Source organism: Rhinolophus hipposideros, assembly GCF_964194185.1.
Source record: "Rhinolophus hipposideros genome assembly, chromosome: 2".
Classification (NCBI taxonomy): Eukaryota; Metazoa; Chordata; class Mammalia; order Chiroptera; family Rhinolophidae; genus Rhinolophus; species Rhinolophus hipposideros.
This window is the reverse complement of record NC_138048.1, coordinates 40,129,712-40,156,683: the sequence shown is the minus strand read 5'-3', so window position 1 is coordinate 40,156,683 and position 26,972 is coordinate 40,129,712. Positions and strand designations below refer to the sequence as shown.

The window sequence follows — 26,972 nt, the reverse complement described above, 5'->3', positions numbered from 1 at the left end:
GCTTTAGAATCTCTGCAGTCAGATTTATTCATTTAAGAGTATGATTAGGTTGGTGCAAAAGTAATTATGGTTTTTGCAATTTTTAACCTTTTAAACCACAATTATTTTTGCACCAACTTAATAACGCATCAGTCAGTCATGGTTGCCATAAGAAGAAATTGTTCTGGGAAGAAGTTGTTCTGGGATCTTCTCAATGCTACAGCTGTTTTGCTATTTCCTATGTCATGTCCAGTTTTCATTGCAATGTTTTTCTGCATTATATAATATGAGGGGCCAACTTCCAGGAATGCTGATGTAAGATAATTAATACCTATAAAATTGAATTCTCCAAAATCCATTTCATACCCATAAAGCAATGCTTGAAGCTCAAGATTGGGGGTCCGAAGTAAGCCTTCTGCCTGAAATAATACTGCCAGAATTTCTAAATGAGACAAATAAAAGTCAAATCCAGGGATTTTTTTTTAAATACTAACTCCCAGCATCTGATTGTGGACTTTTGCTAAACTGGCTGAATCAAAATCATCTGGAAAGTTTATTAAAAATATGGATTGATTTCCTAGCTTTACCCAGGAGATTTTGATGCAGGTGTTCTGAGGAGGGTCCCAGGAATATATATTTTTAGTCCATTTACTCAGCTGCTTCTAATGCAAAGTCAACGATGAGGCTACCACTCTGGTACTTGATCTGTTTCAGGAGGCAGATGATCAATAACTGCTCTCCTCTTTTTGATGTAGACATGAGGGATAGCATTGTACTATGTGTGGGGACAGAGCCAGAAGAGCAGTTTCCAGGCTCTTGGCCTCACGTGGAAAGGTGCTGGCTCACCTGTAACTAGTTGGCCATCAGCTGTAGTCGGTTAGTGATTAGACACTAATATACCTGCTGTGTCTATGCTGGCAAGGGGACTATGCTGGCAAGAGAAGCGGATTGTGGATTGTGTGGCTCTTGCTTCCTGTGTCTCACCCAACCGTCAGCGAGACTATAGTGCTATGAACCACCTCTCCATGGCTCCATTGGTGTTCCTGTTTGGCCTCACCATACTCTGTGTCCGCCCACCGAGAGCGGGAGCTGGAGGAGAGATGCTGCATGACACTATGGATAGAGCACTAGTCTTGGACTCAAAAAATCTTTGTTCATATCCTAGCTTTGTCACTTAATAAATAGCTTTGTGATCTTGAGCAAATCTTTTATTTTCTTTAAGCTCCAACTTTTCTCATCTATAAAATGGGGTTACCATATTCTAATCTTCTAATGCTATGTTCACTTTCTATTCTGTCTTCAGTGATTAGTTTAAAGCAGTGGTTGTCAAACGTTAGCTGCAGCAAAGTTGTGGAATGTGTTTGTAAAAACACAGATTCCTGCCTCATTCCCCGAGTTTCTCATTCAAGAGGTCTGTGGAGGGATCTGAGAATGTATGTTTCTAACAATTCTCAGGTGTTGTTGATGCTCACTGGTTTAAAGTGTGACCACATATGTGGTGGATTTTATAAACTGTTAACAATGCCATGTAAAGGTAAATATATGCTGTAACTCCTTCCTCCTGAAACGGGCAATTATTTTACATTCTAGATAACTGTGCCAATGTTGAGGAAACTCATCAGAACATTCTTCTGAATCTAGCAAATTTTCTATAATTTTTCCAATCCAAACTGGTACATGAATTGCTCGAGGTTTATGCTAAACAGTATGTTAATATTCATATACTTTTTTTTGGTTTTGATTTGTGTTTTTCTTAGTTGAGCCAAGAAGAAACAACAGAACATCAAAAGGTGAACTGTCCAACCTGTAATAAGGAAATAGATGAGACCCTTAATATTGAAGCAATGGACCTGGCCAACAGGCGTCTCTTGTCAGCACAAATAGTTAGTACTTTATTTTATACTTTTAAATTATTTTTCTAAAATTATACTGAAAACTCTCTTTTGTTGAAGATATCTTGATTTATTAATCTGCATAGCTTAATAGATTGTTTACAAAGGCAAAGGAAAGTTTGGTATTGTCTTAGGAATCTGCTTGACTGCAAAAAAAGGAAAGGAAAAAATAAAAGGGAAAGAAAAGAGAAAGAACTCCCCAAATTAGCTTAAGTAAAAAGTGTTTAATTATGAGAAACTGGGAATTTCACAGATCTCAATGACGGAATTACAGCTGAACTTAACCTTCAGATGTGTTATGCAGTCAGTTCCATGACACTGCCCATCTCTGGGTCCAAGCCAGTTTTGCATAAAAGGATACCATCACTTCATTAATAACTGCAGATAGAAGGTGGTAGGTTTCTCTGTAAAATGTTGGGTAAAAATTAAAGAAATTCTGTAACACTGCAGCATGTAAGACTCTATGGGAAATTGCAATAGCCTAATAAACATTTTCTATCCAGGCTAGTTGCCATGACTCATCCTCTCAAAATGTTCATGTTGGGTCTTCCTCATTGTATATGGAATGGTCACAAATGTCTCAGCTATTCCAACCATACAGGATTCCAAGCATTCTACTTTCTCAGTCCAACTTGGGAAATGGAAGGTCTATAGGGTATGATTGTTCTCTCTTCAGTAGTAGTCCTGGCAGACAAGTTGAGCCTCAAAGGCAGCCTTCCCAACGACCTAAATAACTTCTATATGCAATTGAGGTAATACTATGAAGGATGAACTTATGCCCAAATGGCGCTTTGTTTCAGCAGCAGATTTTATGAGATCATGTCTTTGAGTCACTTCCTGATTTTTAATTTATTTCATGAAATGCCTAAAATCAATGTAGGAGACTCTGTTTTGAATTTCACTCTCATTATTAATATGATGTGTGACTCAGGACTTATTCTTTTTAGTCTTTATTCTCCCTATCTGTAGAAGAGAAAATTTATGCTAACTGAATAACCTCTGATATTTTTTCCACTTGTGATCTTCCATGGTTTTGCAATATACACTCCATGTACCTTTTCAGTTTCTTGCCTTAAATCTTAGCCAGTTCTTGTTAACTGGAGCAACGTCTCTACTATTCTTCGTTAGAAGAAGTATATCATGGCAAGACAGGGTATAGGAGAGGAAGCATACACGTGGGAGAAAGGGGAGACAGGCTTTATATTCAGAGAGAACTGAGTTTCTAATGTGATCTTGGGAAAACTACTTGACTCCCTGTGCCTCAGCTTTCTCATCTATAAAATACTATTTAGAATACCTTCCTCATAAACTTATTGCAAAAAAATTAAATAGTTTTGGGTAAAACACACTTGTATATACATGGTTAGATCAGTTAATTCAATAGTATTGTAGAGAACTCAATAAATGGCAGTTATTTTTAGGAATCAACCATTTTCTAAATTCTTCTTACCTTTTGGTGTGAATGATAATGTAAGAATTAACATGTTTCTAGTAACTAAATTCTTGGTCATTTGTGTTGCTAAGCCTGTATCTCTTTCTAGTATTCCCCAAGAGTAAAACCATGTTTAAATATCCATAAATTATTGTGCAGACAGAATGTCTTCCATAGCACCCAGGAATCTTTAGTTATATCATATATTCCAATTTTGGAAGTTGGTCTGTGCAATGATTCTCAACAGTGTTCAGCACACTGAGGCCAGGAGAAATATCAGACAGTGGTTTCCTCAGCATGAAAAGTAGTTCCTGAAGCAGAATGGGCTCTCAATATGTGAACTGAATGAATGAATAACTGTGTTCAGCACAACAGTAGCTATTGATTTAATACTAACAATAGATTGAAGATAACAGCATTCTGTTGTCAAACTATCTGGAAAAATGGCATTAAATAAAAATATAGAGTAGGATCTTTCACTGTAGGATTTCTCAGAGCCTTTAATGTTCTAATATGCATATGAACTTTTAAAATGGGAATATAGCTTACAGCCGTTCCATGCTTATTTGGCCACAGAACTGCAGTTATTTTTGAAAATGTAATTAACATCTGACAGAATCCTAGTTTCCTACAGAATAAGTTGGGTTCCACCCAAAGCTCAGACCTATTCTCTTCATTGATCTCATGGTCTAGACTCAGAGAGAGATTCTTTTTATTAAGATACTAGAATATTTAGGCATTTTGACTTCTTTCTAACAGATTATTTTTCCATAAAGGAAATAATAAGTTGCCATTGTTATTCATGCTATACAATGATTTGACTTAACATTTCTTTTAGGCAAGCTATCAGAGACAATACAGATATGAGACTCTGTCCCAGAGTGCAGTCCAGATGCTGGTAGGTGCAGCAGGAAGCTTTAGTGACAAGGGAGAGTAAGTATATTATCAAGAGAAAGCTTCCACCCTCCTAAGCCACTGCATTTAGGAAATTGTGCGAATTATTTTTCTTGCTTATGTCTGGTAATTTGGGATCACCCAGTGTTATCTATGCAAGCCACTGTCTGCTCTACAGGCCACCATCAGGCCAAATCACCTATTTTCAGTTTTGCTAACTTGCTCTACTCATTCACACTTCTGTGTGTTTGAACAAGTTGCTCCTTCTGACTGAGATGCTCTTGACTTTCTTCTTTTGTTCCTCAAAGCTAAGCTGTGGTAAACTGCTTTTACTTTTTTTTCTTTTTTTAGATTACTTGAGTTACTCACTAAGGTCAAGGCTTCCTTAATCCTTCCAGGCACATTTTCCCAAAACACATCCTCCCTTAGTACTTAGCATACACTTGTAATGATTTCTTTAGATGTAAGTCTCCTCTGAAAGCAGTGAGCTCCTCAAAGTTGAGGAATTAAGGAGCACTCTCAGATCATCCCCTATGGAAGAATGAACTATACAAAGCCTGGACATACCTTCTTGTTCTAGTTCACACCCCTGGTAAAAAGGACACCAAAATTCCCTGCTCAAATGATCCTAAATTCATTTCTAGGGTCTTCTGGGATCTTTTCCCCTGGGCTATCATCTCACAAGTAACTGAGCTTTCAATGTACATACCCCAAATCCTAAGAGGTGTGTCAGCCTGGTGTCCACTCACATGTACAGCTTGTGGTACAGTGAGAGGTAAAGCCATGTGTAGGAAGAGAAGCAACCAGACACTTGAGCATGTCCTCATTACAGTTCAAGTACAGATTATCAGAGTCTAATAGTTTTAATTTCAACCCTTGCCATGCAAATCATTATGACATTGTATTTGTCAAGAGAGGAAGATAAAATATCCTATTTAAAATGTTGGTTTCTTGATTAACAACATTTAAATATTTCATGTATGATGCAAGGGGCTCCATTTGCCCTCTTGCTCCAGGCCCTTCAAATGTTTAGGTGTTAGGGGACTTAGGGAAGAGGGCTGGGCAAACAAGATCACTTTAAAACAGTATGACGTGTACTTTAGAGAAGACAGACACAGTATGCAGTGGAAGCTTTTAAAAGAATGAATAAATGACATGTGAAAAATCATTGTCACTGCATTTTACAAGAAAGGTTAATGTGAAAAAACAGTACAGAACAATTCAGCCCGTTGCCTTCATTTTTCCTCTTTTCACTATATCACAGAATTTTAGGATTTATGGAACTTGTGAAAAGATCATATCTTAGCTTAGATATTAATTCCTTCAGGAAGGTTTCTTCATTCCCGAAGACTATATTAAATACACCCAATAAATTAAATAAACAAACAAACAAACAAACAAATAAATAAATAAATAAATGCACTCCTTTGTGGGTCCATCATGTCCTCTTATTTATTATTTCTGCAGCAACACTACACTTTACCGAAATTGCTATTAGCATGTTTTACTCCACTAGTCTGCTGGATCCTTGAGGGCAGAAACCAGTATTTGTTTATGTTTTATCCCCAGCACTTAGCAAGCATAATAGGTTTTGAGAAACATTTTTTAAATTAGGACCGAATCGTCATATATGTATTCATGATTTTCTATGTAATTACCACATTATTATATTGAATCACAGAGAATTTAATGATTTCATTCTTTTCAATTATATCAGTTTCCCTGTAGCAGAGAAATTGCCCAAATTTCAGAATGAGAACATTATTATAATCAATAGGAAAGACAAGATTCACTTTTGAACTTAAATCACCAATGACCTTCCATTAAGCCACTTTTTAATTAAGATAGAAACTAAGACCCAAGGACAGACCTCTATCCTCCTGATGAAGACAATGAAAGAATCTATTCAGCAGCCTGTAAGTTCCTCATAAAAAGAAGGGACTTGGCTAAGCTAAATCATAGTACACAGATCTAAGCTGTCTCAAAAGAAAATCCAGCAGAAACCTACAGACAACTTGGGACCAGTGCCACCAAAATGTCTTTTAGGGTTTTATTACCATCAACTTGTCCAAGCAACTATTTTAATTCTTATGCTACCATTTGTGTTTTCCCCCATAAATTCCCTGACTACTTGCCGTGAAGATGAGAGAAAAGAGATAGAAAGATATTTGAGATGGTCTGGATGTTTCATATATACTTTCTCATTTGATTATCCCAGGCTGACATAAGTATTTTTACTTCCATTTTACAGAACAAACAGGTTAGTGAGGTAATTGGTTCATTACCACACCAGATAATGGGGGGTCCAATGTGAAAACCCAGATGTATTTGAATCCCAAATATTTTATTATGGTATGCTTTCTTTCCCCAAACTTTAACATCTCTGCTATTTTAAATCAGGTATCTCCAATTTTTCACACTCTCTGTTTAATGAGTAAGTAGAAAATAACTTCATAATTATATATCTACTTGTATCTACAACTTTGTGACTTTAATCTATGCCCATGAATATGTATCATCCCCAGTCGTCACTGGGCAAAATAGTCTTCCTGCTTTTGGACAATACTTTCTTTCTTGTTTTTAGATATATGAGTCCTGAGACGATAAAGAATTATTCTGAAAGCAAAAAATTTCTTAGCTTTATTAGAAAAGTATTGCTTAATTGGGTGTATAACACTAACAAGGAAAAAGGGGTCCCATCAAGGTAAGTGTTTTTGAACTTTACTAGAAATGTTATTGTATTCATTTGAAACTCTTCTTATGTTTTAAAATTTATATTCTGAATACTTTCCAAAGTATTTTGATGTAGTTTACAGCTAAATTACTTATATACATTAAAAAGTTACTTAAAGAGAAAAAGAGATTATAACTGTTTTTGAGTAAATTTCATATAACAAGATTAACCATTGGCCATTTTTAAGGGTTTATGCAGTATTGGTTAGTACTTACACAATGTTGGACAACCATCACCTCTTTCAAATTTCACATTTCCATCATCCCTGTACCCATTAAGCAGTCACTTTCCATTTCCCCTTTCCCCCAGCACCTGGATGACACTAGTATGCTTTCTGTCTCTATGAATTTACCTATTCTGAATGTTTCACATAAATACAATCATACACTACCATGTTTCCCCAAAGATAAGACCTAGTCGGGCCATCAGCTCTAATGCGTCTTTTGGAGCAAAAATTAATATAATATCTTGTCTTGTTTATTATAGTATAGTAATATATAATATAGTAATATTTACTATATAGTAATATAATATTGTAGTAAAATAAGACCAGGTATTATATTATATTATATTACATTGCATTGCATTGTTATGTTATGTTATGTTATATTATATATATTATAAAGACCGGGTCTTATAGTAAAATAAGACCGGGTCTTATATTAATTTTTGCTCCAAAAGACGCATTAGAGCTGATGGTCCGGCTAGGTCTTATTTTCGGGGAAATGCGGTATTTGGTGTCTTTTACTGAATATAATGTTTTCATCCACATTGTAGCATGTATCAATACTTTATTTCTTATTACCCTGAATAATAGTCCATTGTATGAATATACCATATTGTGTTTCCCATTCATCAATTGATGGACATTTGGGTTGTTTTCACCTTTTGGCTATTGTGAACTGTGTTTCTATAAACATTTGTATACAAGTATGTGTTTGAATACCTGTTTTCCATCTTTTGGGTATGCACTTAGGAGTGAAATTGCTGGATCATACTATAATTTTATTTAATTTCTTGAGAAACCATCAAATGGTTTTCCACAACTGCTAGACAAGTTTGGAATCAGGAAGTGTGAGTCCATCAACTTTGTTTTTCAAGATTGGTGTAACTATTTGGGGTCACTTGCAATTTTATATTAATTTTTGAATTTTGTCTATTTCTAGGGGAAATATCATTAAGATTTTCATATTGAATTTGTAGGTTGCTTTGGGCAGTATTCCCATCTTAACAATATTGAACTTTCCAATTTATAAACATGGGACATCTTTTCATTTACCAAGATCTTCTTTAGTGTCTTTCAGGAATGTGTTATAGTTTTCAGTGTGCAAGTTTTCAGTTAAATTTAATCCTAAGTATTTTTTCTTTTTTGATGCTATTGTCAATTAATTTTTTTCTTAATTTCATTTTGGATTGTTCATTCCTGGTGAATAGAAATACAACTGATTTTTGTATATTGATCTTGTGTCCTGAAGCTTTGATGAATTCACTTCTTAGTTCTCATTGCTTTTTGTGAATTTTGTAGGATTTTCTGTATTTAAGATCATGTTATCTATGAATAGAGATAATTTTACTTTTTCCTTTCCAATTTGGATGCCTTGTATTTCTTTTCTTTGGTTGAAGAGGAGGAAATATACACTCCTCTTCTCAATAGGAATATCAAAGTTTGTGTCTCTATCTTTAATCCACTACACTCAATAAATTCCAAAAGGATATTTTTGTATTATAGTTATTTTAAAGCCTTTATTACTAAATTAAGCTATGCTTTCTGAGTAATTATTTCTGTTGAAGTATCTTAAGGAAACAGAAATTTGAAAAACTAAAACTGACAACCAATATATCCTTAAGACTATCTCCAGAATGCCATCATCTCAAAGTGGGTAATACATATTCTAGATCTACATGCTTGCTTTAGAATGCCCATCTCAATTATTTATCAGCTGAGTGAGTTTTTCAGATCTCAGTTTCCTGATTTGAAAAATGGGTATAATAATATCTGTGTCATATTCTGGAGCATAACTGATATATGTAAAGCATCTGTGAAAGTAACTGACATACAGTAGGTATTAAAATATGCTAGTTGGGTTCTCCTCTGCCCACTTCATGGGATTTTATAAAGATTACATAGTGTGTGTAGAAGCACTTAGTTCAGGGACTAACACAGGGCAAGCACTTTACAAATGTTAGCATTCACTACTAAGTGCTGAATAATATTCTATTGAAAATTGAGTTCTCTAGCCAATGGCTGAAGTCACTATGAAAGATCAACAAACACACAGAAAAACAAATAACCATGAAAAAAATCAGCAGAAATAACATCCCTAAAATTTGTTATTAGAATTATTCAATATGGACTATATGATAAGTATTAGAGAAATGTTGAAATTAATAAGTGATGGAATCACAAACATGAACAAGTCCAATAACCACAATAAACTAAATAGAAAAAAAATGGAAAACTATATACAATTCTTCAAATTAAAAAAAAATCAAATTATTCAGAATTGAACAAAATATCAATATGGATTTCTGGTGAAGATGGCAAAGTAGGTAAATGCTGTGCTTGCCTCCTCTAACAGCCACATCAAAATTATAAATAAACTAAAGAAAAATGATCATTGAGAATCACCTGAAATCTAGCTGACCCAAAGCCCTACAACAAAGGACATACAGAAGAAGCCACCTCAAGATTGGTTGGTGGGGCAGAGACACAGAACAGGCTAGTCCCACACCCACGCGTGACCACTAAATATTGGGAGGGATATCTTAGCTGTAGAGGTATCCCTCAGTGGAGTGAGGGATCCCAGCCTCACACCAGATTCCCCAGCCCAGGATTCCCGTGCTAGGGAAAGAAGTCCCCAAACTTCTGGCTGTGAAAACCTGCAGAGATTGTGGATGAGTGAGATGGAAGGCAACTGGAGTCCCAGGCATTGATCTTAAAGGGCCCACACATGGACTCACTCTCTGATGGACTCTCTCACCCTGAGCTCCAACACTGGAACAGCAGCACGAAAGGCATCAGGGAAAAATGGGGTGAAATTGAGTTGTTTGGCTTTAGGGCAAGTGCTAGAGGAGCAGCTTTTTCTCGCACAGAGGAGCTGGTGGAAGCAATTGTTTCCTTGTTGAGCCCTCCTCCCTCCAGTGTGCAGACGCAAGCATCCACCATATCTGATTCTACATCAATCTAGCTAACACTGATCATTCATCCCACCCTGGTGATTCCCTGAGTTCCCGCTCCTCTCACACAATTATGGACCCACACAAGCAGCTCTCAGTGGTTTTTCTATACAAACAGCTGTCTTGGCTCATGCTACACACTTTCCTAAAATCTCTCAAAGGTTCACAAAACTCACAAAGCAGCATCTGGCCTCAATGTGTCCCATACCTCTGACTGAACAGCCCTAAGTCTGGAACTAGTGAGAGCAGGCCTCAGTTCACAGCTTGGGCTCTTTAGGCACCTCCAAGCCCAGTGCAGGTGGCAGCCATCCAGCCATCTGAAAAGCATCTGCAGATTGCTTTGTGGCTGAGACCAGGTGGCTTTGGGCAGGACACATAATGCAGCTGAACTTGGCCTTGGGTGCAATTCTCCCAGAAAACCTCAGGCTGACATGCCAAAGGCCAGCTTCAGACAGAGCCAGAGAATCACTGGGCCACCTCTAAGGAGAAAACACCAAAAGGGCAGACTGAGCAGGCACCAGAGCCCTGCTACAGTGAATCCTGCTTCATAGGATCAAGCCCTGCACAAGAGCTTATCCCCTGTAGTCATGGCCCATCCTCAAAACCAATCAACCTGACAATGAATCACTCCCACTGATGTGTCAATAACAACCAAGGCTCAACTACAACAGGAGGGCACATGCAACCTACACAGGAACAAACCTGGAGCACCCAGCTCTGGTGACCAGGGAAACTATGACACGGGGCCTCACAGGATACGTACTACATAATGTCATTCTACTTAGACCAGGAAGCATAGCAGTCCAACTTAATACAGAGAAACAAACACAGGGAGGCAGTCAAAATGGGGAGACAGAAAAACATGTCCCAATAAAAGAACAGAACAAAGCTCCAGAAAAAGAACTAAGCAAAATGGAGAAAAACAATCTACCAGATGTAGTGTTCAAAACAATGATTATAGGGATGCTCATTGATCTCAGGGAGAACTTCAACAAAGAGATAGGAAACATAAAAATGGAGATAGAAAACATTACAAAGAATCAGCCAGAAATGAAGAATACAATAACTGAAATGAAGAATACAATAGAGGGAATCAACAGTAGATTAGATGAAGCATAGGATCGAATCAGCGATTTGGAAGACAAAGTAGCAGAAAACACCCAAACAGAATAGCAAAAAGAGAAAAGAATAAAAAAAAAAATGAGGACAACTTAAGGGACCTCTGAGACAATATCAAGTGTACCAACATTTGCATCAGAGGGGTACCAAAAGGAGAAGAGAGAGAGAGCAAAGACTTGAAAACCTATTTTAAGAAATAATGATGGAAAACTTCCCTAACTTGGTGAAAGAAATAGACATATAAGCCCAGGAAGGGCAGAGAGTCCCAGAAAAGATGAACCCCAAACAGTCTCATATCAAGACACATCATGATTAAAATGGGAAAGGTTAAAGACAAAGAAAGAATCTTAACAGCAGCAAGAGAAAAGCAGTTAGTTACCTATAAGAGAGCTCTTATACGACTGTCAGCTAATTTCTCAACAGAAACTTTACAGGCCAGAAGGGATTGGCACAAAATATTCAAAGTGATTAAAAGAAATGGCTTACAACCAAGATTACTTTACCCAGCAAAGCTATCATTTACAATCAAAGGAAAGATAAAGCACTTCCCAGACCAAAAAAAAAAAAGCCATTATTACAAGGAATCTTAGAGGGACTTCTTTAAGACCAAAACAAAATTTTTTAAAATATTATTAATAAAGTGGCAATAACTATATACCTACCAACAATTACTTTCAATGTAAATGGATTAAATGTTCCAATCAAAAGATAGGATGGCTGAATGGATAAGAAAATAAGACCATTACATATACTGCCTACTATAGACTCTCTTCAGATTGAAAGACACATAGAAAGTAAAGGGATTAAAAAAGATATTCCATGAAAATGGAAACAAACAAAACAATTTGAGATAGCAAGATTTATACCAGATAAAATAGACATTAAAACAAAGGTTGTAACAAGAGACAAAGGTGGACCCAGTAATCCTATTTCTGGAAATTTATCTGAAGAAGCCCAAAATGCTACTTTGGAGGGGCCTGTGCATCCATACGTTCATTGCACAAGAAGGTTGCAACATAAAGCCAGATTGTGCAGAGTTTATCGGCATGATGGTCTTATCCATGATGATTCAGGGTCCAACATACTGTCAAGGACACTTGGAGTTGATGCTATTACATTCATGAAATGGTTCTTTGAAACTTGACCAGGCCAGTAACCTCCATTAAATGAAGTTCAGATGATAAAAATTGGAATATTTAACCAGATTAATTATATGAGAATGAAGAATCAACCACATGACCTTGTTCCCTGGGAAGACCTGAAGGACATTTCCCTTCACTGAGGCAACAGTGAGAAACTGAATTTTAGATGTCTTATGCAGATGTCTTCTGTTGACAATAGTTAAGGCTGCCATAGAATTGGTCTTTCTAGTATCCAAAGGGTTAATGGTAGCACTTAATGGTAGCATTTAAATGGTAGACAAATGGTAGCACTTAAATGTCAGGCATACTTTATTTTATGAACAGCAAACCTGGGGATGGCTAACAAATAATGCATGTCAAAGGGTAATATAAACAGTTAACTACAAATGTTACTTGACTTTTCTAAAGACAGAGAGCTGGTGAACAAAAGGAGGAGATCACCTATTGCAAAGAAAAGTCATGATCCCTCACTCCTTCTACATATCTAAGTCAGCTCTCAGATCCAGAGTCCTTAAGAACAAATTACAACAATACCACAAGTGTATAGCATAAATATTCTCAATCTTTTTTTCAAATGGACCTTTAAAAGTCTCTGTGCATTGGGAAAAAAAAAAATACCCAGACTTTTTTTTAGTACTTATTATCGACTATGTTCCTTATGCTATACTTTATATCCCCATAACTAATTTGTGACAACCAATTTATACTTCTTAATTCTTTCCCATTTATCACCCACTTGCCAATCCCCCTCCCATCTGGCAACCATTAAAATGTTCTCTGTATCTGAGTTGGTTTCTGTTTTGTTTATTTTGTTCTTTAGATTACACATATGAGCAAAATCACATTGCATCTGTCTTTCCCTGTCTGATATACTCAACACAATACCCTCCAGGCCCATCCATGCCGCCAGAGATGGCAAGAACCCATTCCCTTCATGGATGAGCAATATTCCATTGTATATATGTACGACCTCCTCTTTATTCATTCATCCATCAACAAATGCACAGGCTGCCTCTACATGTTGGCCACTGTAAACAATGCTGCAATGAACAATGAAGGTTGCAACATAAAGCCAGATTGTGGAGAATTTATTGGCATGATGATCTTATCCATGATGATTCAGCGTTCAACATTCTGTCAAGGACTACCAAGCATGCTAGAGAGTGGAATTGTGGATAAGAGTATTTTATATTTTTTTAATTTACTTTTTAATAATTTAAGTAGTATAAGAATGCATTTTTATTGTTAAACTCTAATTAAATGATTAATCAATTACTGATTAAAGATTGGGTAAAATACTGGATCACTTCCCCATTCCCAGAGGTAGATGTGTTACACAGGTCCTGAAACTTCACAATTTGATGTCCTCTTTAAGAAAAATAACATAGAATTATGAACACATAATCATTAAATTGGCAGGGCCCTCCAAGGCCTCGGGCAGTGAGACTGCTTTTCTTGCTTTCTTTTAGCTACAAAATCCTATCTGGCACAGCATTACACTTGAGGTTACCTTTTGCTTAAGTTTATAGTGGACTGTAATCTGAATTGTTTGTGCCACGTAGATGAATTGAAAAATATATAATGGGAATAACTCACAATTCTTTTAAATCTTTAATGTTGGTATTCATTTCCTAATCATGGAATGTTATGTTGCTTATTATTATTATTATTTTGGCCAAGGGTTCTACTTGGCTACTTGGACCTTTCTGCCATAATGATTTTTATTCTATAGGTCAGTTAGACAATGTTCATCCCAATTACACACTTAGGAACTCAGGGAAGTAATCACATAGTGGATGTACTGACTTCCATGAGACAGAATAGGTCAGAAACTATATATCATCTACCCTAAAGGGTCTCAATCTAACCTGAGAACCATCATAGCATTTCAAGCTTTTGGTATCAGTATCTACTTCTGAGAATAGGGAAGTGTTTTATCCAATAGTTATGGAAACTATTTTTCAAAGCATATAGATTAAATTTTTTTTGATAAAATGTGGACTCATACTGTTCCACCACCATGTACACTGGGATTTGTTCCCTTGTGATTTTGTGCCTTGACAAAGAGAGATGCTCATAACACATTGTTAACAGGAGAAAAAAAAAGACTATAGAACAATATGTACTCGTACACTACAATTCCTTTTGTGTTTATAGATATTGATCATATAAACAAAAGGATTGGAGTAATATTCAAACTGTTAATAGTAGTCATCTCTGAGAAATGGAATTATTGTAACATGAAAGGGATTCCCCCTTTTTAAAAAATATTTCCAGTTTGAATTGTCCCTGTCTTATAAACCAAAGTATTTTTATTACAAGTAAAAATGAATGAGAGGTGAGGAAGGTGAGAAAGAAAGAGAGAAAACCAGCATCAAGTCATTCAGCAGAGGAGGAAACTAAAAGGACAATGTGTAAAGTAGGATGTCATGAAGTGTTAGCTAGTAATGGCTACTTCTCAGAATTAAGCTGGGCTCTGTAACTATTGATGATTAGAACAGAATTGAGCATATAATGAAAATAATTCAATGTAATTCTTTTATCAGATAAAACTATCTCTTTTTTTAACAGACATTTCTTTCTTCGTGTATGCCATAAAATAGTATTTACTGATGAATTCGAGTATGTCGGATATCTTGTGTTACTAATGAATCTGTTCCCTCTTATAATTTATTTGATACCCACCTTACGTGATATCTACGAAAGTGAATTAATACATTCTAACTACACTTTTCTTGGATTTTATGTCCTGGAGTCCCTAATTAAGGTAATCTAAAGTGTGTGTGTGTGTGTGTGTGTGTGTGTGTGTGTGTGTGTGATCTGACAAGCAGATTTCCTAACTGCATTTTTCAACACTAGCTATAGTTTGTTTTCTAAAAGAGTGTATGAAAGTCTCTTCCACTTCTCAAACAAAGAAACTTTAATTTTTAAAGATGATTTTTAGGGTGACTCATAGAACATATCCATACTTTAAGGATTGATTTTGTATTTGCAAAAATAAATTTTAAAATACTGAGTGTCAAAGGGACCCAGAGTAAGTTTCACAAGTATTGGCAATGTTCTTAAACTTAGCAGGGTAGTCAGAACGTGGATTTTATTACTTTTATACTAAATAGATAATAAATGAATGGATATATGGATTGGTAGATATTCATTTATAGTTGAAAGATATCATAATTTGATTTTTAAATCCAATATAAAAGTAGTTTTTAAATAATGAAACTATATACCCACAAATTGGTAATAGTATTGTGTCACATGGATCAGTAACTTGTAATATAAAATATTTTAGCCAGAAGATTTAAATAGAAGAATTATATCAGATATTTGGACAAAATGAATGAATCTCAAATTTTTACTCCTACTGTAGTTAAAATGCTACTGCAGAGCCCTGATATTGGGGAGGGGATGGACTCGCATCTAGTCACATTGTAACAAATTCCAAGTTAGTTGGAATGGCCATAGACTATTTTGTATATTTAAGAGAAAATAAAGCAATTAAGGTTAGGGTTAGTAATAGGGTGAGGGTGAGAGTGAAGAGTTCCCTAAAATCGTGTAATATGTATTATAGCAGAAAGAGCACTGAGCTGGGATTCTGTAGAATTGACTCTGGTTTTGGTTTTCTCAGACAAACTGTTAGCAGTTCACAAGGTCACTGAACTTCTCCCACCTTCAATTTTTTGTTTCTATAAAATGTCAGGGTTGGCCTAAATAATCAAAAATGATCCCTCTAGCTCTACCAGGGGTGCCAGAACAATATATAGAAATGACTGGTATTCATCTTTTGTTATCAGAATATATGGAGTATTACAATTTTAATACCGTTTTCTCCTTTCTTAAAACATGTACACATTTTTTGTCACCCTCTGTATTATTCTTTGTACTTTGCCATGTTTAAGCCGCTTGCTGTTATATCCATTCACAACCATAACTTCATTCAATCAGGCCCACTTAATACAGTAGTCCTGGACTGTAAACACATGGTTATACTTCGTAGCTGAGAAGATACTCTCAACTGTGCAATCCTGTTCTTGTTTCTCCCTTCTACTTAACTCAGGATTCATCCTCACTGCCCAATTTGCAAACTTGCCTTCCCTTATCATTTCCTTTACCCTTTTTTCTATTTTGTTCAGTTCTTCTCCTTTGTAATGTGCCTTTTTAAAATATCCATTATGTTACTAACAATAATAATAAATGACAACCTATGAAGCACCAGTCATTTTCATCATAATATTTCAAATCCTTAAATTAACCCTTTATGGTAGATACATATTATGCCTTGTGTTTTACAATTGAGAGAGACCTGAGTCTCTGATAAGTTGTGTACATTTTTTTGAGGTCATGTAGCTAATGAATAGTAGAATTGGGATCCAGTCCATCAAACTTTTTGTTCTTTCTAATATACAATATACCTTAAAATTTCCTTCAGGTATTTTCAACCTTTTCCCAAACACTTCAACCTATTAGAGAAATTAGTCTTTTGAAATTTTCTCAAGGGAAAGGTAATCACTCTTTCTCTGAGAGCCAGAGGGTCACATTACCTGAACTTCCAAACATTCTTTGAAAAACTTATACTCAATAAACCCCTCTTTCTTTGAAGCCCTTTCTTTACTGTCCTTTCACACCTGGCTCTTCCTCTCCTGTGGCTGTATTCTAGTGACCTCAAGATAACTCCTGCACATTTCTAAATACTTGGTATTTGGATAAAGTCTTACTCTTTGTACCTGTTCTTTGAAGTTCATAAGAGAATGATCCAACCTATACTTTGTCTCAATAAGACCGAAATGAGACAATTACAGAAGTTAAATGGTGATTTGAACAGGACCTCACAAAACCAGGATCTGGTCTTTGGCTTTCTAGATTCAGACATTGAGTTTTCTCAGCCCAGCCAAATGTGAGCAGACACAAGGGAAATGACTCCACCACTAAATACACAGGAGTCTGTTTATAAACAAGCATAACAATTTCTTAATTTATAATGGAGCACATGTTTTCCTTGGGACATGAATACATCTGCCTCCAAAACTTTCTTTGAATCATGGTGAGTAGGGAGATGAGGATGCTAAAAGAAGATAAATTAATCAAAATTAAAAATCAGCATATTAATTATTTTAATGAAGGACTACACAGGGTGCATTAGGGGGGAAAAAAGCAAAAATAATGGGAGTTCCTTACACAGAATAGTAGGGTCAAACAGCATGTTGAAAACAAACGTATTTTCTCTAAACCTACTCTTTCTGTAAAATTCCACAGGAAACCCAATTTCCCAGGGTGACATCCACAATATCTTTGACACTTCCCACTCTCATAGAGAGAAGTTTTAATCAATCAAAGTTTTTTGAAATAAAAAAGGAATGAATTAATGAACTATCATAAAATAGTACATATTTTGAATATTTTCTACTTTGAAATAGATACTTCAATATTTTAACCATTTAATTTCAAATTATTATGATCACTTACTAGTATTTCAGAGAAGTGGAGTCTTAAGGTAGATCAGAGAAAAACCTAACTAGTGATGTTTCAGTTATTATGGAAAATGATGTAGTAAAATCACAAACAAGATAATATAATTTCTTTTTAAATCAACAGGTAGCAGCAATGAGAAAAGAATATTTTTTACATACGTGGAACTTATTTGAATTAGCAATTACATTTCTTGGCATCATAGATGTAATATTTACTGAGACACATTTCTCTTATTATTTTAATTTGATTCAAATATTGATCTTTTTACAAACTGTTCGATTTCTCCGCGTGCTACGCATTTTGAAGGTAAAGAACTAAATAATCCAATTTCAAATTTCTTCTGATTGTTTCAAAAATATAAACTAAAATCAGTTGACTAGTTTTATGGCTTCCACTTTCTGTTGTGCTGATGTTTATATTTTAAATTTTATATTCCTTTAATGAGTTAAGTTTTATAATATATTAGAATTATTTAAATTATATTATAAATTTATTTAGCACATGAAGTATAGAAATACTCATCACAGCTTTTTCTTTACTAGAGAGGACTTGAAAAGTTCCATATTAACATAAGTGCAAATTAATCCAAGGTAATGTTTATTATAGATGCCTAGAATAAAAGATGAAAATCAACAACAAAAAACTATGCAAACCACTCATAGTGACTAAGCAAATAATATACATTCATACAAATCAAGAAATCAAAAAATACACATTTTATGTTATAAAATTCATAGTATTATAGAATCACAGCATCAAAAATTATCTTTGATTATCTAATACATTTTTTATAACAAGTATGATAGCCAGTTATTTATTTTCTCTATGATTGCTTCATGACATGAATCTCTATCAAAAAGCATATGAAATATATACTGAGGGTGCCAAAAAAATATATCCATGACTTGTATTCATCTTTCATTATCGGTATACACTGAGTATTACAATTTTAATACAGTTCTTTCCTTTCTTAAAATGTGTATACATTTTTTGACACCCTCTGTGTATATATATTCAGATTCTCTCCCTCTCTCTCTCTCTCTCTCTCTCTCTCTCTCTCTCTCTCTCTCTCTTTCTCCCTCCCTCTCCTTTTCCGTCTCCCTGGCCCTCTCTCTCCCCCTGCCTCTTTCTCTATTCATACACAAACAAGATACATACACATATAAACACCATGGGACGGAGATACAAAGCTAAGTAAGACATAGTTCATCTAGAGATAAAGCTAACAGATTAGAATCTGTACATTTAGAGCTTTCTTACATATGTTTAAAAATACTTTGCTACTGAGAGGCATAAACCATCCAGGTCTAAAAGTATGCAACTAGTAGCCTTTTTCTTTTTAGCATTATATGAGATGATAAATAATGCTAGTTTTTATTTTGACATGAGGAAAGCAAGTCTAGTATATTCCAGTGACTAGTTAATTCTTTGGTAGGAAGATATACCGAATCTACCAAATATTTTAAATGAAGAAACTAGTAAGCCACCTAAAAAAAGTTTGTTTATATATTCAGGAAACTCTTAACCCTTATCTTATGTCAACTGGTAGACCGTTGGAATATGAAGACAAATTAGATATAGTCTCTGTCCCCAGAGAACTTACTGTAGAACAAAAACAAGTAATCTTGATATTCTACTGTTATATGGTAGGATAAGTGCAAAACAGTAGTATGCACAGAATGCTAATGGGATATAAAAGACTTCCTTGATTAGTTGATACTTGAACTGAATCCTGAAGGATGAGTATAAGCTCTTTAAAAATTAATGAAGGTGGTTGGAGTATGAAGACTGTGCTGATAGACAGAAAAATAGGAAACAGCCAACTCTGCTAAATTTAAAGGCCTGTGCAATGGTAACAGATAACTTCGAGACTTAAACCCTCAGCAAAGAAACAATGAAGTTAATTGTGAAGTCAAAGAGGGAGTGTAGTTGTGGCAAGTTCTAACCCACATGAACCATCTAGTAAGAAGTTTAGTAGGAATTTTAAGAGGTAAAAGTGGTGGTACTTTATGGAAAGTTATTTTATGACCTAAGCCCACAAAAAAACTAATTGCATTTGTTTCCAAGAATTTAAACAAGTTGAAAATAGCACTCAAATCTCTATAAGGAAAATAAGTAAAGAATAAAGCCATAACGTCACATAGGTGCCCAATGTTATTAGTTATAGGGAAATAGCTCCACCCATGAAGTTATAAAGATAATGAATACAATAATAAGAATCTTGGACAGGATATTATAGTTACTGTTGAGAGTATGTCAGTTATTATTACCTATGTTAGTTAAACTAATCAACACATAATCAACTAAGATTTGTATAATTTATATTGAATAGTAGTCCTCTTTTTTTCAGCTCATAACACCAAGGTTGCTGCAATTAATAGATAAAAAGATGAGTCATCAGCTATCCTTTAGGTATGCTATACTAAAAGGATATGTTCAAGGTGAAACAGACATAATGACTATAATTGATCAGATTGCAAGTTCTAAACAGGTTAAACAGGTGAGAAAAATTTTAAATACTAAGAAAAAGGTTTATTTTATCCACCCCTCGGTTGTGCTCACCCATCATGTCTTCTGACTATATTTGCAAATGTGATCTTTGACTCCTGGTTTACTATGTAATTTTTATCAAAATTTAAACGAGTCTACATTCAGATTGGACAAATGCCTCCTTACTGGAATGCTGGCACCATACCAGACAGTTACGAGACTTTTGGAACATACGTTTTAGTCCTTGTAGAGACCATCATGAAATCCACGTGCAGTGGTCAGTTCCCTCCCAATGCAAGTTCCAGGATCTGTCAGGCTACAAATGCATTAAACAGAAATATTGGGGATGAGAAGTGATGACAGTTTTGAGCAAATAGAGCTTCCTCATAATTTGCAAAGTCTCCTTCTATCTATCCCTAATTTTCCCACAGTAAATAGTAGAAGAAGTAAAGGATGGGGATCTGGCAAATGGAAAGAAGTAACAATAGCTCATCTAAAGAAAAACCTTGTCTAATTCCTTCATTATGCAGGTGAGCAAAAGGAAACCAAGAGAGGTTAAATTATGATGCCCCAAATCACATAGCTAGTAAATAGCAAAGGGAATTCTAGGGCCTAAGTTCTAGTTTTTCTTTTTCATTTTCGCAGTTGAGGCAGATTAACACTGATATGTGCATACAAGTTTGTCAGCTAAGTCAGAAATATTTACCTTTCAAAGCAATTTAGAACATTTGAATGCTATATGTTATATGCCCAAAGCTTTGTACTTAAGAACACTTAACATTCAATAGGTAGTAGAACACAAAAAAAAACAGTATCTTTGCTCTCTTCACCACCTATAACTTTAAAATATTTACCCAAATTTTGTTACCTTTTCTAACCACTCATGTTTGGCATTACAATTTAGGATATAGAGTAGAAAATACAAGAGGACTTGAAATTCTAAGATGTTGTCTACTTTTAGTCCTCATTTCTGCTCTCATGCAGCTTGACCAAATCTTTTAACACACTTATGGTTAAAAGTCACATGTGTCCAAAATTTGGAGGCTCTAATAAAGTTTAATTGGAAAGTACCTACCATGTCTGCATTTTTCAGAATCAATAGTATCCTGAAGTTACTTTAAGGAAAAATATATGACTCACCTCTAGTCTTCTCAAAATCAGCGTAGGCAGCCATAAAGAAGAAAGAAATCTTATCATTTGCAGCAACATGGATGGATCTAGAGAACATTTTGTTAAGCGAAATAAGTCAGAAAGAGAAAGACAAGTACCATATGATCTCACTTATATGTGGAATCTAAAGAAAAGAATATGTGAATGAACTAATCAGAAACAGTTTTGGGGACACAAAGAAAAAACCGAGAGTTGTTAGATGGGTGGGGGGGGGGGTTAGGGATAAGGGGAAAGGTGAAGGGATTTGGAAGCAGCTGGTAACCACAAGATGGCCTCAGGGTTTTTTGAAAATTAATTTGGAGAAGGTATTCAATAATGTTGTAAAGATTTTGTTGGGTATCCGATGGACATGCGTCCTAGTTGGGAAACCACCTCAGGGATACTGTGGATACCTGATCATGGCATTGTACACCAGAAGCTAAACATTAATGAATGCCAACTATAATTTTATATATATAATGTGATGGCTCAGTGTGAGGTCGGAGGGATAGAGGGATAGTGGATGGGGGGAGGGGGGTTCACAGTGTGAGGGATATAAATGATGAACGTCTAAGTAAAAAAAAAAAAAAAAAGAGTATATGGAAACTCCTGTACTGTCTTTACAATTTTCCTGTAAATCTGAAACTATTCTAAAATAAAAATATTATTTAGAAAAAAAAAAATCAGCGTAGGTAATGCCAATTCTTCTCCTCCACACTCCTGGTGGAGCAAAATAAAATTTGTTACACAAAATTCAGTTCTAATCCATGAAAAGCAAGCCGTCATATTTTTCTTTAGTTATTAATTTAGGTTAAAAGTCCATCGATTGCAAATGTTAAGACTTTTTATAACTATTTTCCAATGGGGATAATGTTTCTTTTGTTCCATAGATGTTATTAACGAGGATAATGAGGAATACGGTACAAGCTACGAAAGAGCTAGGTAGGTACCTCTCACCCTAAAGACCCTAAAGATTAGTGACCATCTCTTATCATCACTACTTCAGGGAGGCCATGGTTTTGATAACTAAACTGATTTTTCAGAGAACCTGCTTAATTCTAATAATAAAGTGGATAACTTCAATAATCAATATGATCATATTTTGGGCTAGATGGAAATAGTATAATATTACCTCTCCAAATTTGTTCTCTCTGCTGTATACCACAATGAAGTCCTTTTAATTTTGTTTTAAAGAAAACACATTTTCATAGCATGATTACAAATGTTATTAATACCTCATAAGTTCTATTTTCTTCCAAATCGGAAGTGTGCATACTTTCCTGAGCAACATAAAAACTTATTTTTTTCCTTCTACTTGCCACAGAGCTGCCATCTGAGAATTTAGGCTTTATAATGAGTTGAAATCAGAACACGGTCTCAATGATCTACATTATGGCGGCTAGGAGGCTCAATGTCCAAACAAATCAACAGCCTATTCTCTGAATCATGCCAGGTCATGCTCCTAGTACAGGATAAGTCCCAGAAGTAGGACAGACATACCCCGATGTGTGAGGAGGAGGAGGTCTGGTACCAGATGGTGGGCAGCAAAAGCATACAGCCTGGGAATAAGGCCAGGCTTGACAGATCTTGCATGGCAGATAGTTCTCAAGCCAGACAAGAAGTCATGACCAAGGAAAAGCCCAAATGTACAATCTAAGAGGATGAAATTCTCATGGGCACCCAGGAGTCCAGATCAGACAGAAGAGCATAGGTAGATGCAGTATGTAGATGCAAAGACAGGGTGAATGGAAAAGGACCCAGGCTGAAAGGACTTAATGAAAGCCATATCTAACTAAGCGCCCAGTCTATTGTCAAAAATCCTGATTCAAACAGAATAGAAAAGCAGATCATGAACTCCAGACCTGGAGCCCAGAAGAGTCTCTCATGTCCAGTGCAGATAGATTCTTATAATTATTAATCCTAGAGCTGAAGCTCTTTGTCCTTTTTCATGGGTTAAGGCAAAAGTATGAGCTGATGACAAGAAAATGGCAGGCAGGCCGAACTCTGCAACTACCGGTGAATTATGATTGCAGAGGCCTAATCAGGAAGAGAGATACGATTTGCTGTGTTGAGGGTTGTACTCTATGGATTTAGAGCAGAAGTATTAGCTTATTGTCCAAATGGAATATTTTTTAAATGTCCTTATTTCATCTGAAAATATTTTGTTATTTTTTAGGCTACTTAGAGTATGATCACCCAGAAATTGCTGTCACTATGAAAACAAAGGAGGAGATTAATGTCATGCTCAATTTGGCTAAAGAAATTGTTAAGCTTTTCAGGTTAAAAGGAATTCTTCATACAACTGAAGCTTCTGAAATTAATAAGGTGAGTTAGAATATCTTCAAAGCACATACACTTACTTGATATATTGTCATTTATGATCTTCAAACCTACTTTTGTCTCTTTCCAATATAAGCCATCCCTGAGATATGGATTTCTAGCTTAAAATAATTGTTTAGAGAAAAAGGCACACATTATAGAGAGTTTCCTTCCTGCAGCTCCAGTGGTCAACTTCTCTTTTCTATCTTGCCATAGTGAGGGACCACTTATTTCTATGCTTTACTCCCAAACTAAGAGTATGGTGAAACTATTTCTCCTCCTAGGCTAGAGTGGGTACCAATATCTTCCTGGGAATTATCTATGACATTGAAACTACTTTTCCCATAGAAATCATGATTTATAAGAACACTCATTATAGGGTAAAAATTAACTACACTTCCTTTCTCTAAGTTATTTAAATGGTACCATGACATGTGAAAAGATAGATGCTCCCAATTAATTCTCCAAGCACAAAATTTATTCCCAAAGTTGAGAATGTAATAAGAAAAAAACATAAAGTAATTACACTTGTAAATACATATGCAAAACTTCTTAACATAATAGTAGCTACTTGAATCTGGCAGTGTATTCAAAGTGTATTATACTATGACTAAGTAGGTTTACCTCCCAAAATAGCTACATAATTCACTTATTAAGAGATTGAAGAAGAAAATCCATTTGATAAAATTCAACCTTCATTTAGAATGTTCAAAAAAATCTTACAAGATATTAAGAAGTACAAAGTGGTAGTTACAAATTGTTAAGACAATGTAAAGTAAAGCATAAAGAATATAGTCAATAATATGATGATAACTATGTATAATGCCAGGTGGGTGGGAACTGGGCTAGTCAAGGGAATACATAGCACGTGAAATTAATATAAAATAATATTAAATGTCAGTGTAATTGAAAAAATTAAAAAGGGGAAAGGTGAAAGGAAACAAATTTCTAGGTATAAAACAAATAAGTCATGGGGATGTAATGTACAGTATAGGGAATGTAGTCAATAATATCGTGATAGTGTGATATGGTATCAAATGGTTGCTGGACTTATCATGGTGATGAATCACTTTTTTAGGTATATAAATGTTGAATAACTATGATGTATACCTGAAACTCATATAATATTGTATATTAGCTACATTTTAATAAAAATCTTTTAAAAATATTACAAGGCTAACAAGAGAAGTAACATCCTTGCTTGGATAAAGAGTATCTGGACAACAAAATATTTAAATGTATTCTCATTAAAGTCGGGAACAAAAGAAGTATGAATAGTGTTATTCCAAATATTAAATACTGTAATGAAAGTCTTACCCAGGTCAATAAGAAAAGAAAGGAAATTGACAGATGGAAATTTTGGAAAGAGATGAAAATTTTTATTACTTATTGATTGTTTAATTTAAAATGCTAGGGAATTAATTTAAAAACAGTAGCATTAATAAAAGAATTCAGTAGGGTATACAGAAATAAAATCAGTATTCAAAATATTTCCCCAACTAAAGAAAATACAGAAAAATATTCTATTCATAATATCAATTTAAAAATTTAAATCATTAAGTGTGAACCCAACATAAAATATGTAATACCCATGTGTCAAGAACTGAAAGGCTTATTTGGGCAGCTAAAAGAATTAGTCACTTTGAAGACAAGTCAATGAAAATTATCACATCCAAGGAATAAAAGGGAAAGTTTGAGGAAAAGTTAAGAGTCTAAGGCTTGTGGGACCCATCAAGTGGACCAACATATGAATTGTGGGAGTCCCACAATGTGAAGAGAGAGAAAGGGACAGAGAGAATATTTTAGAAATAATAGCAGGAAACTTCCCAAAATTGATGGAGTGCATGAATATTAACATCCAAGAAGTTCAATAAACTCCAAGGAGGATGAATCAGAGACCCACACCAAAACTCAAAAAACAAAATGAAAATTTTGAAATCAGCAACAGGAAAGCAACTCATCACATACAAGGGATCCTCAATAAAATTATCAGAAGCTGTCTCATTAGAAACTTTGGAGATCAAAAAGAAGTGGGTTGACATATTCAGACACTAAAAGAAAGAAAAAACCTGTCAATCAAGAAACCTTCATATGTCCAGCAAAACTGTCCTTCAGATGCGAGGGAAAAATTAAGCCATTTCCAGATAAACAAAAGCTAAGAGAGTTTATTACCACTAGAACTGCCCTGAAAGAAATGCCAAAAGGAGTCTTGCAAATTGAAATGAAAGACATTAGACTATAAGTGCTCTCTTATCCATAATTACTTTAAAATAAATGGATTAAACTTTTCAATCAAAACACAAAGATTGAAAGAATAGATAAGTAACATGATCAAACTATATGTTTTTTTGAGGAAAACTGGATATCTACATGCAAAAGAATGAAGTTGAATCCAATACCACATATAAAAATTAACTCAAAATAAATCTATATATAATTGAGAGACAACTCAAGGGTCCACTGGTGGATGAATTGGTAATCTAAGTGTAGTACATACTTACAATGGAAATTATTCAGCTTTAAAAAGGCAGGAAATTTATATATTTGAAAACGAAAACTATAAAACTCTTAGATGAAAACCATTTTGGCAATGGCTTCTGGCACCAAAGGCACAGGCAAAAAAGAAAAAAAAAGAGACAAATTGCACTTAATGAAAATTAAAATATAAATAAATGCACATGATGCACTTCATGTACATCATAAGGCACTATCAACAGAATAAAAAGCAACCTACAGGATGAGAGAAATTTGCAAGTTATATATCTGATAAGAAATTAATATCCAGCATATATAGAGAACTCCTAAAACTCAACAACAAAAACCATGCCACCCAATTCAAAAATGGACAGAGAATTGAATAGATATTTCTACAAAGAAGATATACAAATAACCATAAGTACATGTAAAGATGTTTAACATCACTAATCATTGAGGAAATGTAAATCAAAACTACAATGAAATATCACTTTCATACCACTTAGGATGACTATTACTATAAAACAGAAACAAAAACAAAATCCTAATGCACTGTTGATGGGAATGTAAAATGGTACAGCCACTGTGGAAAACAGTATGACACTGCCTTAAAAAATTAAAATTAGAATTACCATAAGATCCAGCAATTCCATTTCTGAGAATGTACTTTAGAACATAGAAAGCAGGATCTCAAAGAGGTA

At 34.9% G+C, this 26,972-nt stretch overlaps 1 protein-coding gene across 1 annotated transcript in view; it reads left to right on the top strand.

The window, feature by feature from the left end:
• The window catches only part of SLC9C1 (solute carrier family 9 member C1), a gene marked incomplete at both ends in the record, with an annotated part of 73,561 nt that overhangs the window by 29,350 nt on the left and 17,239 nt on the right, over positions 1 to 26,972 (top strand). The window contains 8 exon segments of the mRNA XM_081078916.1: positions 1,737 to 1,862; positions 4,142 to 4,236; positions 6,782 to 6,901; positions 14,941 to 15,136; positions 17,962 to 18,144; positions 20,189 to 20,338; positions 22,368 to 22,419; positions 23,654 to 23,802. Of these exon segments, the coding sequence (XP_080935042.1) occupies positions 1,737 to 1,862; positions 4,142 to 4,236; positions 6,782 to 6,901; positions 14,941 to 15,136; positions 17,962 to 18,144; positions 20,189 to 20,338; positions 22,368 to 22,419; positions 23,654 to 23,802 (1,071 nt within the window).